The 14,127-nt window shown below is 41.8% G+C and overlaps 1 protein-coding gene across 3 annotated transcripts in view; it reads left to right on the plus strand.

Moving 5' to 3' along the window:
• The window catches only part of LOC306914163 (palmitoyltransferase ZDHHC3-like), a 61,603-nt gene that overhangs the window by 32,240 nt on the left and 15,236 nt on the right, over positions 1-14,127 (plus strand). For 2 of the 3 annotated variants that reach the window (XM_079491108.1, XM_079491107.1), the window contains exon 2: positions 10,370-10,472. The exons of the other annotated variant lie outside the window; for it this stretch is intronic. In XM_079491108.1, coding sequence (XP_079347234.1) covers positions 10,454-10,472 — 19 coding nt within the window. In that variant the 5' untranslated portion in view covers positions 10,370-10,453. The remainder of the gene's footprint in view (positions 1-10,369; positions 10,473-14,127) is intronic. 3 annotated transcript variants of the gene reach the window in all.

The following is a 14,127-nucleotide window of genomic DNA, read 5'->3' on the forward strand; positions in this document are numbered from 1 at the left end:
TGCATTTCCAACTTGCATCGTTCCAAGTAGGCGAGTGCCCAACGGGCACCGCTCTATTTAATAATAATGACTTATGAGGTTTCCATTTGAAAGCGACAATATGTATTCAGAATGTAAAGTATGCAAATGTATAAAAAGTCATGCCATTGATTCGTTCACTATACTTGCTGTGTCTCCCATGTGGTATATAGTATACTATTCAGTCTCCTTGTTGCAACAAAATAATATAGGCTACTCACAATCTTTATAACTCAGAACTTGTCTGGTGTCTCTTTGTGTTGTTTTTATTGAGTGTTCGACAACAAAAGTATCAAAATCTGCACACTCAAGTAATTCAGTAAATGCATGTACACAAGTAAATGTATGTACTTTTAGTAAAAGCACATACATTTACTATACATTTACATGCTTGTTTAATTACAATCAGCAGTGGACAGTACAAGTCTTTTACTGTCCACTGCTGATTGTAATTGTAAACATTCACAATTACAGTCTGTCTTACAATGTTCACTGTAAACATTTAGATTGTGTATGCATGTATGCATGCATGCAAACTACTGTCCTATGTTCATTTGGGGAAGTCAGATCTATGATAGTATTGGTCCAAGCCAAGGCAGAATGCCTAATAATGTAGCTGGACTGTACTTGCATGTGATACAAAAGTGCCACTAGATGGCAATGTGGTCAAATAAACTGAGATTGAATGCCTGAAGGTGTCTCTGTCCAGAACAATGCTGACCAGATTTGACTGAGAGCCTGCCACCGTGTAACCTCCAGCTTTTCACCAGAGGAGAAAAACTGAATTTATTTATATTTGATCCAAAATGAGTTAATAGCACAGGCAGACTCTTCACATACTAGAGCATGTCTGAAATAAATATCAGAGCTGAAATAAAATTGACCTGTAAATATGAAATAAATGCTTAAACATGTAGCTACAGTAGGTTTAATGTCCACAGAAGTGAACTGTAGGAGCCGTAATGTGTTTGCATTATATGTGCCATTATGATTGACGTAAGGTATGTCACTTTAATGGGCACTGCACAGGTAGTGGGCGTGTCACCGGGGCTGGGGCGCTTCCACTCTACCTATTCATGGCGTTTACCTGTCACTTGGTGAGGGAAGTTGGACAGAGAGGAGGTGAGCGTGGGAGAAGACATTTTCTGTTGACCGTATCAAACGCACCTTTTATCCACGTTTAGTTATAGCTAAAAGCCTGGGAACAGTTGTGACTTACGTGTGGTGACTGAATAAACGGTAAAACTTATATCTGGAATGGACCTGAATTCATTGCGTGCGCGTCATACAAGCGTCTCTTTACTCTCATGTTTAGCTCCTCGCGGCGGCCTTTAAACCGCCGCAATATTAGTCAACAGAAAGTCGTTCCATTGAAGTGTGGATCCGTGGGAAATTGACTTTACATTGTGGATTCCTTGGATCGCATTGGGACGCTTTAGATCGTGACAGCGAGACTCGTTCTCCACTGTTTGTAACACGGAAGACTACGCTTTCATTCACAAATGGACTTCACCGTTGTATTGGACAGCGGAGCTGCCCGCCTCGTTCATTCATGAAAACAGCCCGTCGGGCGTCGGCAAACGACAGCAGAGCGCAACAGAAGCGGTAGGCTATTGACTGCGGTAACTAACATGACGTTGACTTTGACTGTGTAGTTGTTGTTGTTACTGCTGCAGTGCCGCTTGTCCATTGGGGACGTGTTGTTGCTTGTGTGTTGTGTTGTGTTGTTTTGCCTTGTTGAGTGTTTTCTATGAGGAAGTGGATTTTGTAAATTGATTGATTGTTGACAAACAGACTGGAATTTGTATTGCACTGTGGAAGTGAACAATCTGTGTGTGCCGCCGAACACTGCTGCTGCTGTTGAAAATGTCAAACGTCAGTGGTTCAAAAATGGATGAAACAAAAAGGTTAAGCAAACTCACTGCAAAAGCACTTGCAAACAAAATTGAAACTTTACAAAAGGAACGTAAAGTCATGGTACACAAAATGAAGGATGTGACAAATTCAATGAAAGACCAAATGCAATGTGATAAATGCATGCAAAGTGAAATGTCAACTTGAAATGCTAATGAAAGTGGTTCATGAATGCACTCAGTTACACCAAACCTTGATTCCTCTAATGCCTCAGGAGGAACATACCAGACAAAACGAATGGTTCAACAATGTTCTCAAAAACACTAATGGGTTTATTGAAGATGGAAAAAGATGGCTCTCTGAAACTGGTTTAAAAATGCAAAATATCACTGTACATGATGTCTCCTCCACAATTGTGACTGACCAACATGAAAGTCAAACTCATGTGTCAAACCACTCTGAAAAACATGTTGGAAACTGTGCAGAAGATGAGATCAGTCCGAATGACAGTGTGTCGAATGTTGGAAGCAGGGGGTCTGGCAGGCCGAGCTCTGCTAAAGCTAAGTCCAGCACTGTCTCAAGAACATCATCAGCCCGCATTAGAGGAGGCCGCATTAGAGGAGGCCGACATGGTAGCTCTGATTGCAAAACAGCAACGGTTGAAAGAGATACATGCATTAGAGAAATTTAGGTTTTTGATGGTGACTGTTTACAGTATCACTCGTTCATAAGAGCTTTTGAGCACAGCATTGAAGCAAGGGCTGACAACCCTACAGACTGCCTGTATTATCTCGAACAGTACACTAAGGGGCAGCCTAGGGAGCTTGTCAGAAGCTGTCAACATCTGGCTCATGACAGAGGATATGCCAAGGCTTTGCTGTTGGAGCATTTTGGAAATGAACAGAAAATCACATCCGTCTACATGGAAAAAGCACTTTCATGGCCAGCAATACGATCAGAGGATCTCAGCGCTCTGCAGGCATACAGTTTGTTTCTTTGAGGATGTTGCAACGCCATGGAGGAGATTGATTATATCTATGAGCTGAATACACCTGCCAACATGCGAGCCATCGTAAAGAAATTGCCCTACAGACAGAGGGACAAATGGAGAACTGTGGCCTATGATTTACAGGAGAGAAGAGGCCAGAGAGCTACATTCACTGACATTGTCAACTTAATTGAAAGAGAAGTGAAGATTGCCAGTGATCCAATTTCTGGAGATATACAGGATGCTCCATCAATGGCAGCAAAACATGTGTCAAAATCTAACGTTTATAAGGAAAGTAGTTTTGCCACTACCATTGCAACAGTGAGAAGTGAAGCTGAAACTGGAAGGGTGAAGGAGAGAAGTTCACATGGAACTAAGGTCTGTCTGTTTTGTGGAGATGGACACACACTGGATCTGTGCCTTCAATTGGAGAAGATGATGCAGAGTGAGAAACTTGGTTTCTTAAGAGAGCACGGTGTGTGTTTTGGATGCTTGTGCACTGGGCACATCAATAAATTCTGCACGAAGCGCCTTTCATGCAAGGTATGCAGTCTGAAGCACCCAAGCATCCTTCATGTATATTCAAGGAGTGACACTATTTGTGCACAACCAAATGTTACAGTGAACAGAATCTCTATTACAAGCCTTGAGAATCAGTAGGAGCAGCAGCTGACTGTCGATTCACCCGAAGGCAGGGGAGTCGAAGTGAATTTACATCTCAGAGATGGCATAGGGAACTCTGGACCTCAGTCTCTCACTGGGGCTGAAGAGGAATGGCCTGTAAGCCCAGATGACTTTGAAGTCAAGACAAGTCTCTTGGTGAATGCAACACAGGCTGAAGAGGAAACGGATGCAGTTGTCAGTTTGAACAATCACTTCAGTCAGAAGATGAAGCAATGGAGGAGGACTCTTGCTCAGTCTGACTTGGAACAGGAAAAGGAGAAGAGGAGAAAAAGACAGGCTGTCCATGGATATCTGTCATTGGAAGAACTCAAACATGTCAAGAGGACTAGCCACATCCACCTTGCTACTCATGGCTTGCTGGAAACTACTCCAGACAGAAGAGGAAGTGGATCATCGGATCACGGCAAGACGCAGCTATCCGGACAGGCCTATCAGCAAGGTTTGCCTTCTCCTGGAAGCGGAAGACCTTTGAGGACTGCAGCTGACCCTGTGACCTAAACAGACCTTTGCACACACTGTCACACATTATTGACATTTTTGCACACACAAACAATGACTTTGTTTTTTCCCCAAACTTGACTGAGTGAGTGATGGACAATATCACTTTTATATGATTTTTGTTTTGGCCTAAAGAAGAAGACATCGTCTTAATGTTTTTCTTACTGTCTCCTACATAATGCATGAGTGTAATTATTGTGTTCCCATAATTAGGGGCCGGAATGTAGGAGCCGTAATGTGTTTGCATTCTATGTGCCATTATGATTGACGTAAGGTATGTCACTTTAATGGGCACTGCACAGGTAGTGGGCGTGTCACCGGGGCTGGGGCGCTTCCACTCTACCTATTCATGGCGTTTTACCTGTCACTTGGTGAGGGAAGTTGGACAGAGAGAGGAGGTGAGCGTGGGAGAAGACATTTTCTGTTGACCGTATCAAACACACCTTTTATCCACGTTTAGTTATAGCTAAAAGCCTGGGAACAGTTGTGACTTACGTGTGGTGACTGAATAAACGGTAAAACTTATATCTGGAATGGACCTGAATTAATTGCGTGCGCGTCATACAAGCGTCTCTTTACTCTCATGTTTAGCTCCTCGCGGCGGCCTTGAAACCGCCACAATATGAACCTTTCAAGCCTGTTTTCTCAATTCGCTGTTTTCTGCAAGACATTACTCTATTAAGCCACATCTCCAAAACTAGTGCGTCAAACTTAACAACAGTCAATTTGAAAGCGAAAATTCAAAAAAATCCAATGGCTGTCCCTCAGTCAAATTTGGCCAGAATTATGGTTCTCAAAGTTGCGTCTGTGGACCCCCAGGGGTCATTGGGGGAGTTCTAGGGCAGTGGTTCCCAAAGTGGGGTCCGCGGACCCAGGGAGTTTTTGTTTTTTTGCCAGTGAATTATGGTATGTGTGATATGTGAGTTTACCATAATCACAGTAATCCTTAATCATATCATTCAAGGGCCGTTGGATAGAAATGAAACAGACTGCATGCAGTCACTTTCAGTTAGAGTGCTGCAGAGGCTGAGTGTCTGTGACTGTGACCAGCTGATCGCTTAATTGATGCATCAAGGAAGGCAATTATGTTTCTGCACTGTCAAATAGGTATTCTAGTCTATTCTAAGATAGCATCTTAGGTGACATTCACACCAGAAAGCTTTGCTGCGATAAAAACGAATCCTGCTGCGCATTGTCAGAAAGTGCACTTCGTTTGGCAGGTGTGAAGCTTCATTCGAATCCTCAAAGAACCGCATTCTACTCCGAGCAAAAACGGGGGTTTCGCTTCGCTTCCAATCGCACTTGATTTCGATTCGGTGCAGGTGGGAATGCAATCCGCAGTAAATAAAGCAAACAATGTGGCGGGTGAGGAGCTGAACACAGTTGGAGACGGAGAAGACATATTTTACGCAGCGCAAAGATGTCCCGTTACCGTGGATAGACATGGTCGAATGAGGAGACTGAAGCCCTGATCGAAATGAGGACGAGTACATTAATCAATTGCTTAAGGAAACACATAAAAACACTGCAGTGTATTATAGCCTACAGAATATTCTGTCTGTCTGTCTGTGCGTGCCGTAAACATGGAGTGCTGTCACTGTGTGGGGAGTAGGGACTTTCATCTCGATAAACTTGTAAACATTTTGCGCTGCTGTCTGTTATATCAGTGCGCTCAGCGCTGTGCCTCCATGCCCAAAAGAACAGTGTGTGGCTGCGTGCGTATAGTGTGAGAGAGAGAGAGAGGGGGGGTCCAGTCCCAGACGGCATGACACATGCACGTTATGAGTATAATTTCATCACCATAGATTTCACTGTTTAGGCTAGTTTATGAATGGAACACATTGATAAATATATGCAAGAATCCCAACTTCTCCGCCCATTCGCATTGAGTCTACCGAAGTATTAGGTGAGAATGTGACCTTAAATAAATGTTGTGAAAATGTGTTTTGTGTCAAATGTGACTTTGATTGAAAAAGAAATTAGGCCTGACCTCAAAATTAAAAAATAATCTTCTAAATCCTTTTCTGAAATAAATATTTTCACGATTTTTCAAAAATAGCAGACCTACAAGCTATGAGCTTGTAGATCTGCTATTTTTCAATAGCTAAATTATAACATAAGGTTTAAAACACCAAAAGGGGTTCCCGCCCAAAATGGGTTAATGCTAATGTAATGTTACTATTTAGAAGAGAAAAGAAATGCAAAAACACTACAGTCATTGTATTTTTTCTAAACTTTGAAACATGAGTCTTGATCCAAGCCACAACACAATTGATTTATTGGTCATTAAAATAAACATGCTTAGGCCTGGACAGCTGGCATAGCGGTCCGGGCACTTAGGCCACAATGTAGCCTGACAGTGTGTCGCAGGTTCGAGTCCTGATTGTGACGGCTTTGCTGCATGTCACTCACCATCTCTCTGATGACAGGAGATAGAGACTCTATCTCCTGTCATCCTATTTCATTGATCATTGTCACTTTGGAATAACCTGCCTCAAAACCTCTGTTGCATTTACAGTAAATTAACGTTTAAAAAGCATCTAAAATACCATTTGGTACAGTGAAGTGTTGTGTTTTTTTGTTGTTTTTGTTTTCACGCTCTAACTTGTAATCTTAGCAATTTTTATTTGTATTTTATCTGAACTAATGTAAGTTGAATACTGACTTTTTAACAAATGTGTATTTGTAATTGTATGTCTACTGTAATGTTTATTCTTATGTGGACCCCAGGAAGACTAGCTGGTTGCCACCAGCTAATGGGGATCCTTAATAAAAATCAAATCAAATCAAGTCTATATGAACATAATATGAGCGCTTTAGGAAGCACTTTACAGCCAGCCAAGTCAATGGACTTTAATGTTTGTTTCGAGCACTTACATAAAATGTTTGCCAGCCAAGTTATTGGACTTTAATGTTTGTTTCGAGCACTTACATAAAATGTTTTCCAGCCAAGTCAATTTACATGATGACGTAAGACGTCATGTGGCCGTGGGTGCCCCTTAGCCTGGCTTGGCCAAACTAACTTAACCTGACTCCGCCAGATGGGGCAGCAGAGAGTACACTGTGTTCCCTCCCTCCCAGTGTACTCTCTGCTGTCCCATCTGGCAGAGTCAGGTTAATACTAACTGCCCCTCACTTCTATCAATTCATTAAATGATTTGATTTGTTTGATATTTAAAATGAAAAACGAAATTTAGGAAATAATACTCGTGACCCATAAAAATGGACTCGTGACCAAATCCTGGGCAGTATAGCACTGTGTTTTACTGTATACAACATGAAGTGATATACATACAGTCAGCATTTTTCAGGAGCTGGCCGAGTTGCCACAGTATAGCTTACCTGGAGCTCAGAAAGGAAGGATAAAGTGTCTAATGGCCCCTGGGTGGATCCGGTAATCGCTGCTCCTTTCTGTCCTGTAGAGAGTAGAGCAGTAGACCCAAAAACTTTGAGTGTTGTCGTTGGATAAGATAAGATTATGTCCATATTTCCATGCTTTATTGATGTGGTACAGTACCTATAGCAGAGATAACAGGCAGACATTGATCTCTAATTGTGTAGATTTCTTGTAAATTAAGTAGGCCTAATGCAGATGTTTAACAATAATTTAACTCTTCCAGGGTCCATTTGGTTACCAACTCCCCATCATTTAGGGACCACCTGGAACCACTGGTGGAAAATCATGATGGTAGAGTGTAGTAATCCTTGCTGAGCCATGAGGCCCATAAGGCAGGAGGCCAGGAGCCTAATGCCTATCACCTGTTTCTGTATCCAACCCTTAATGCTGAGTGCCAAGCAGGGAGGTCCGATTTTTCAGAGTTTTTGGTATGACCTGGCCAGGGATCTAACACTGACCTCCCGGTCTCAGGGCAAAGTGCAGACACAACCTTTTTCCTGTAAATAAACACCCTACTTGATACAGCATCACACAAAAGCACCAAAAGTAGCAGATCTGCACATGCTCGAAACGGAGTGTGTCATATGTCCAACTTTGAACATATGAGGTTTCTACCCGATTATTATTATTTTCTTATAATTCAAATTTGTATTTGTTTTTCAAAATCGTACAAAATCTAGGTTCAGTACAAAGCAGCATTACAAACATTACAACATACCTTACAGATAGCCAGTCCAAGAAACATAACAGTTAAAATAAAAATAAAAAAGAAGAAAAATAACAGCAAGGAAAAGAATGTTCATTTAAGGTTCATATACATCCAGAACTCATCCCATGTCTCTTTAATTTTGCTTTCTGCATCTACCCTGCCCAACATATATTCATATGATGTTATTTTGATAATTTCTTCATTCCATTCTTTAAGCCCAGGTGTTCTGGGGACCTTCCAATGACGCAACAGTATTCTGGCAGCGGTAACAAGTCCAACCTTTATAATAGTGAAATACTTTTTAGATATGCCAGGGACAGCAGTTCTGTCCCCTAATACAGGGGTTCTCAACCTTTTTGGCCGGGGACCCCCGGAAATGCTTTGGCAACGTCTCGGGACCCCCGCCCCGCCCCGCCCCCTCCCGACCCCCAATATAAATTGACTGCTACAATAACCTTAATAATAGAGACACCATACACCATAAATAAATACTGAAACCATCATCATTAGGGAAGGTGTATGCATGTACTATGTGTACTATATGTAAACTCTTCATTTCCACTTTACAGCCATTCAGTTGCAAAAAAATAAATAATAATTTGGCGACCCCTCGAGGGGTCGCAACCCACGGGTTGAGAACCCCTGCCCTAATAGACAGAGCCGCAGATCCCTGGGCAACGTCAATCCCACCCATTTCTCAAGGAATTCCAGTACCTTACACCAGAAAGGGTATACTACAGTATGCGACAGTCCCAAATCATATGCATATATGTGCCAATTTCTTCTTTGCATTTCCAACATGTGTTATTATCCGCGATTCCCATTTTAAGTAATCTAGTCGGTGTCAAATAATATCTATGAATAATCTTATACTGAATAAATTTCCCTCTTGCTCCTCTAATTCCACTTCCTACATTTGCTATAATTCTTCTCCAATGCTCATTTTCAATGTCAACCCCCAAATCATTCTGCCAAATCAATTTGAGACTGTCACATGTACCTCCCAGCAGTTCTTTTGACATTTTGTAAAAAACAGATGCAGTATGAGCTTCATGTGGTAATTTTAGATATTCAACTAGTGCATTTTCAACAGTATCAAGAGTACTGCCCAGACACTGCAGACAGTGTCTCATTTGTAAATATTTCCAAAATGTACCATCATTTCCAAGGTCAAATTTCTATTTTAAATCTGAGTAAGTTATAAAAGCTCCATTTTCAAATAGATCACCAATAGTATTAAGCCCTGCTGCTTGCCATTTTTTCCAATATATCTCTTTCTTTCCAATACGTATTTTAGGATTATTCCAGAGTGATGAGTATGGTTGTTTATAATGTAAGATTTTATACTCTTTATGAATTTTCCCCCATACACTCCTTGAGTGTGAAATTATCGGATTCAGATTGGGCTTCCTCCTCACTAGCCTCGATACCCAGGCTTTCCATTTCGTCTGTGCGAAAAATGAACCTCCTCACTGACTGTGACAGAACATCAATTGGGCGGAATGGTGAAGCCAAGCTTCTCTCTATGGTTACCCAGTCTAATTCAGAATTTGACCCACTCCAGTGTTTAGACAATTTAGCCATTTCAAAAGATATATTGTATGTCCTCATATCTGGTAGGCCGAGGCCACCTCTATGTTTGGGCATCCACATTTTGCTCAGTTTAATCCTGGGTTTCTTTTTTTCCCAAAGAAAATCCCTAATAATTTTATCATACTCTTTAAAAATCTTGTCTGAGATATTTAGTGGGAGCATCGTTGAGATGTAATTAAACTGGGGTGCAACCACCATTTTGATGGTGGTTGCACTGAAATTGTCCTTACCCCATAAGGACAATTTCAGGGCACCCCACTTTTCCCAAATTATTTTTTATCTTAGTCAGCAATGGCTCATAATTTAATGTGACAATTTTGTCCAAATCTGAAGTGAGTTTTACCCCTAAATATTTCATTCCAATCGGAACCCACCTGAAACCAAACTGAGACACTGTATTTGAGTAACATTGATGTAGATATCGGCATAGCCTCAGACTTACTCCAATTAATCTTATAGCCAGATAAATCAGAATACATCCGGATAGTATCCATCAAAGGGTACCCGATTATTTATTGATGAAAAGATAATAATCTGAAATATTGTGTCCAGTGTCTGTGGAAATAAGCCTCTTATCTCATGACTATGGATGTCAAATAGTACCTGGTTGTTGTTGTTGTTGTTCCAGCTCCAGTCCATCCATACTGTCCTCTGTCCATGTCTGTCCCTCTGTCCCCCTGGAGAGGGACACCACAACACACATCAGGACAAAATGCATGCTTTATGTCTAGGTATGTATGTATACTATACATTTTAGGAGGCTTTGTATTTATAATGAACAGTCACACCACTCTCTGAAAAGTCCCTCCCCTCAAAATGTATAGTCTCTCTATATATGGTTCTGCCTGCCTGCATACATGTGTGTGTCAACTGTATTCTGTTCAGAATTACGTTCTGCACATTTTCTGCAATTAGTAGAATAATACAATAGGCACCATAATAATAATAAATATAGCTGCAAGCAGCGATGAGGCGGGACCAAGAAAGAAGACAATACGCAATAAGAACAATATGCACAAATAAGAATCACAGGCTGAGTTGTCATTACCCGGATTTGAACACACAACCTTGTGGTCTGAAGGCGAGAGCTCTTCTGACTGAGCTAAACAGAGACAATCAGTGACTACAAGTTTGATAACAATCATGTGTATCCTCGTTTTGGGCATGTCATTATCCATTATTACAGTGTGTTCGCTGTTCATGTTTTCACGTACAAAGTTCTCTTCAACTTTGATTTCAGATAATGGTCCATACATTGTTTCACGCAAATTGCTCAAAAAAGCAGGCAGAAAACCAGGTATAATCATTTTTCAAACTGCTCAAAATGGCGGAAAATCAGAGGGCGGAGCTTACTTGTCAAAGTGACAGATGTGTTCCCCATGAGTCAAGGAACATGTGGAAACAAGTGCCATGAATTTTGGCCAAACGAGGCATGAGTTATGACTGTTCAAAGGTTTAATTTTCAAAAATTTGCTATAGCGCCCCCCTTTGGCCAATTGGAGTAAGACTGCTTCCAGTGCTATTTGGCATGACCCTCTACTATACTGTAAAGTGACATAAGCATATGACGCTGCATGTATGTATTAGAGGCAATTTTCATTGGCTCATAAAAACTTCATTTTTTCACTTAAACGAAATGTACTACGATTTGTTGTCCGTATAGGTCCAAAGTTCACGTGTAGACGTTTTTGTGCATTTTGATCAAAGATCCTGGGAGGAGATACATTTGAACTGTATTTCATATAAATCAAAATGGCGGGTGATGTAAAGGTCAGAGGTCAAAAGTCAGAACACGAAAGTTGTTCGGCATGAGGATCATGTGTATCAAAGTGTCATTGCAAACGGTCAAACGGTTCATGAGATATGCACGTTCAAAGTTTGCATTTTCAATTGAGTGCTATAGCGCCACCATTTGGCCAAGCGTCATGGGCTTCCCATAGTCACCGTTTGGCATGGCCCTCTACCATGTTGACAAGTTTCGCGAAAACCGACTGCACGGTTCAGCCAGAACAGCTATTTTTGGCGGAAGGAGAAGGAGAAGAAGAAAAAAAAACACAAAAACAATAAGTGACTTCTTGGTCCCTTAATAATAAATATAGCTGCAAGTAGCGATGAGGTGGGACCAAGCAGGACGGCAATAAGCAATAAGAACAATATGCAGTCAGTTTTGATTGGGGGGGGGACTCATACACTGACTTGGCAGTGCCCAGTGTGGTCCAAAGGCCAAACCGACTTGTCGATCTTGCCGCCCACGGCTGGAGTTATAATGGCCCATGTGGGGCTTCCTCCCTGGCACAAAATATTTTCAGATGAGGATATGCCAAACATATAATGGGGTCCTTTTATGAGAACGTTTTGTGAACTGTCGCCTCACAGCTAGAAAGTCCTGGGTTCAATTCCCGCTTGGGGACGTGTGTCTCTGCTCTACATGTAAAGTGTCTTCATCTTGTGATTTGACACTTTAATAAAATTGAATTGAACCGAATCCAAATCTACTGTATGCCCATGCAGCTCATGAGGCCCAATGTATGTGAGTTTTGGACAAAATCTGTCTGGAGTAGTAGCAAAAAGTGTTTTGAAGAAACCGCTAAATGGCGCTTGGCACAAATGGCCAGCGCCTGTATGAATGTGAATGCTTCTCTCCCTCAGGCATCTTACTGGAGTATACAGTACACCAGTGTATATATATATATATATATATACATATACATATATATAGTACGACATGAAGTGGCCTGTTGGCCTAGCACTACTATGAAGCCGATTTGGAAAGAAATTGAAGAATTTGGGGGTGGATCTTCTTACTTGGCCTACTGTGAGTGTGTGTGCATATTTCACAGCAATCAGGCTGCCAATCGGAATGGAATATGATAACAAGTCACAACTACAGACATTAAAAGTGGTTGCACACCGGCCGCGAGAAACGCCGCTAAAAATCCGAATTCGCATCCGATTCGCGCCCGGTGTGTGGAGACCTTTAGTGTGGTTGTGCTAGTTTCCAGAATGCAGTGCTGGTCAACAGGACACCACAGGGGGGCACAGTGGCGCCTGCAGTAATCCAAGTGCCTCCCTGGCCAGCTGGGGCGCCTGATGGAGGGGAAAGGAACTGGTTGGAATAACGTGTTCCTTCCACATGTTACGTCCTCTCGGGGAAACTCCCCCCTGTCAGGTAAAGAGAAGCGGCTTGGACTCCTCATGCATAGAAGGAAGCATGAGGTCAGTCCGTTGCTCTCCCCGGGTTGGCAGAGGAAGTGTTGCTTGCACCCAGGATTACATAGACAATTGGCACGTGAAAAGAAATCACGATTAAATCATATTACAATATTTTCCTTGTCAATAAAATTGATTTACTTTAAAGCAGGTATAGTTTTATAACGTTACTTTTTTGACACTGACGATGAAATATTTCGAAAAATCAATTATATATGGAACATACGTTTTGTATTATTTGAGTGAGTTGTTGTGAATGGTTGATGATTGATCTGCACTTAAGTCAGGATTTATTTCATCCAACAAAATGAAATGATTTCCTTTGGTCTGGTTGTGTCAATGTCGCACGCACGCACGCACGCACACTGAGACTATGATCTGTTTTCCCCTCCTGGGACTGAGAGAACGTACATCCCTGTGGGATCATCAGATGGAATTTCTATTTCCTCTCCCTGTGACCTGCACATCAGATGGTTGTACTTTACATGATGTAATTTCACTTTTGAATTGCACAACAGCACTTTTTACTAAACTGTGCTGGTGGTAATGTTTTAAAATAAAGTGATAAGCCACTAGAGGTGTGAGGTTACCTTGTATTTTATATTGGCTGAGAGGCGTGGTGAGACACGACGCGCAGCGGGGTGTCTCCAACCACACAGGCTGAGTAGAAAGAAATGGTGCTATTTTATCATGATCATTAGTGAGGACCAATTATATGAAGATAGGTTGAAAAGTAGTCCTTTAAACATGCATAGCATATTGTTGCTGTCAGGCAGAAAACCTCAATATCTCCATGTTTTTATTTTGTGAATTAATGCACTACTTCATCATACAGGACAGGAGTGTTGCACAAAAGTAGTGAAATTAGCAGATCTACAGTACAAGCTCCCAATGCCTGCAATGCCATTCCATCTATCTACAAATGCACCAAGTCTCTGTACGTCTGTCTGTCTGTCTGTCTGTCTGTCTGTCTGTCTGTCTGTCTGTCTGTCATCCACATAACTCGAGAACCGTTCGCCCCACCGACTTCAAATTCGACACACCACCGCAGGGGGTGCAGTGGCCGGTGTCGAGTCGGTCGGACCAACGGTTGTCGAAAACCGCCCCAAAAAGGCCTCTGCCCGGGCTCTGCCCAGGGTCTATATACGTATGGAGCTGGCCTGTTCTGACATCATT

Source organism: Electrona antarctica (assembly GCF_951216825.1).
Source record: "Electrona antarctica genome assembly, chromosome: 21".
NCBI classification, from domain to species: Eukaryota; Metazoa; Chordata; class Actinopteri; order Myctophiformes; family Myctophidae; genus Electrona; species Electrona antarctica.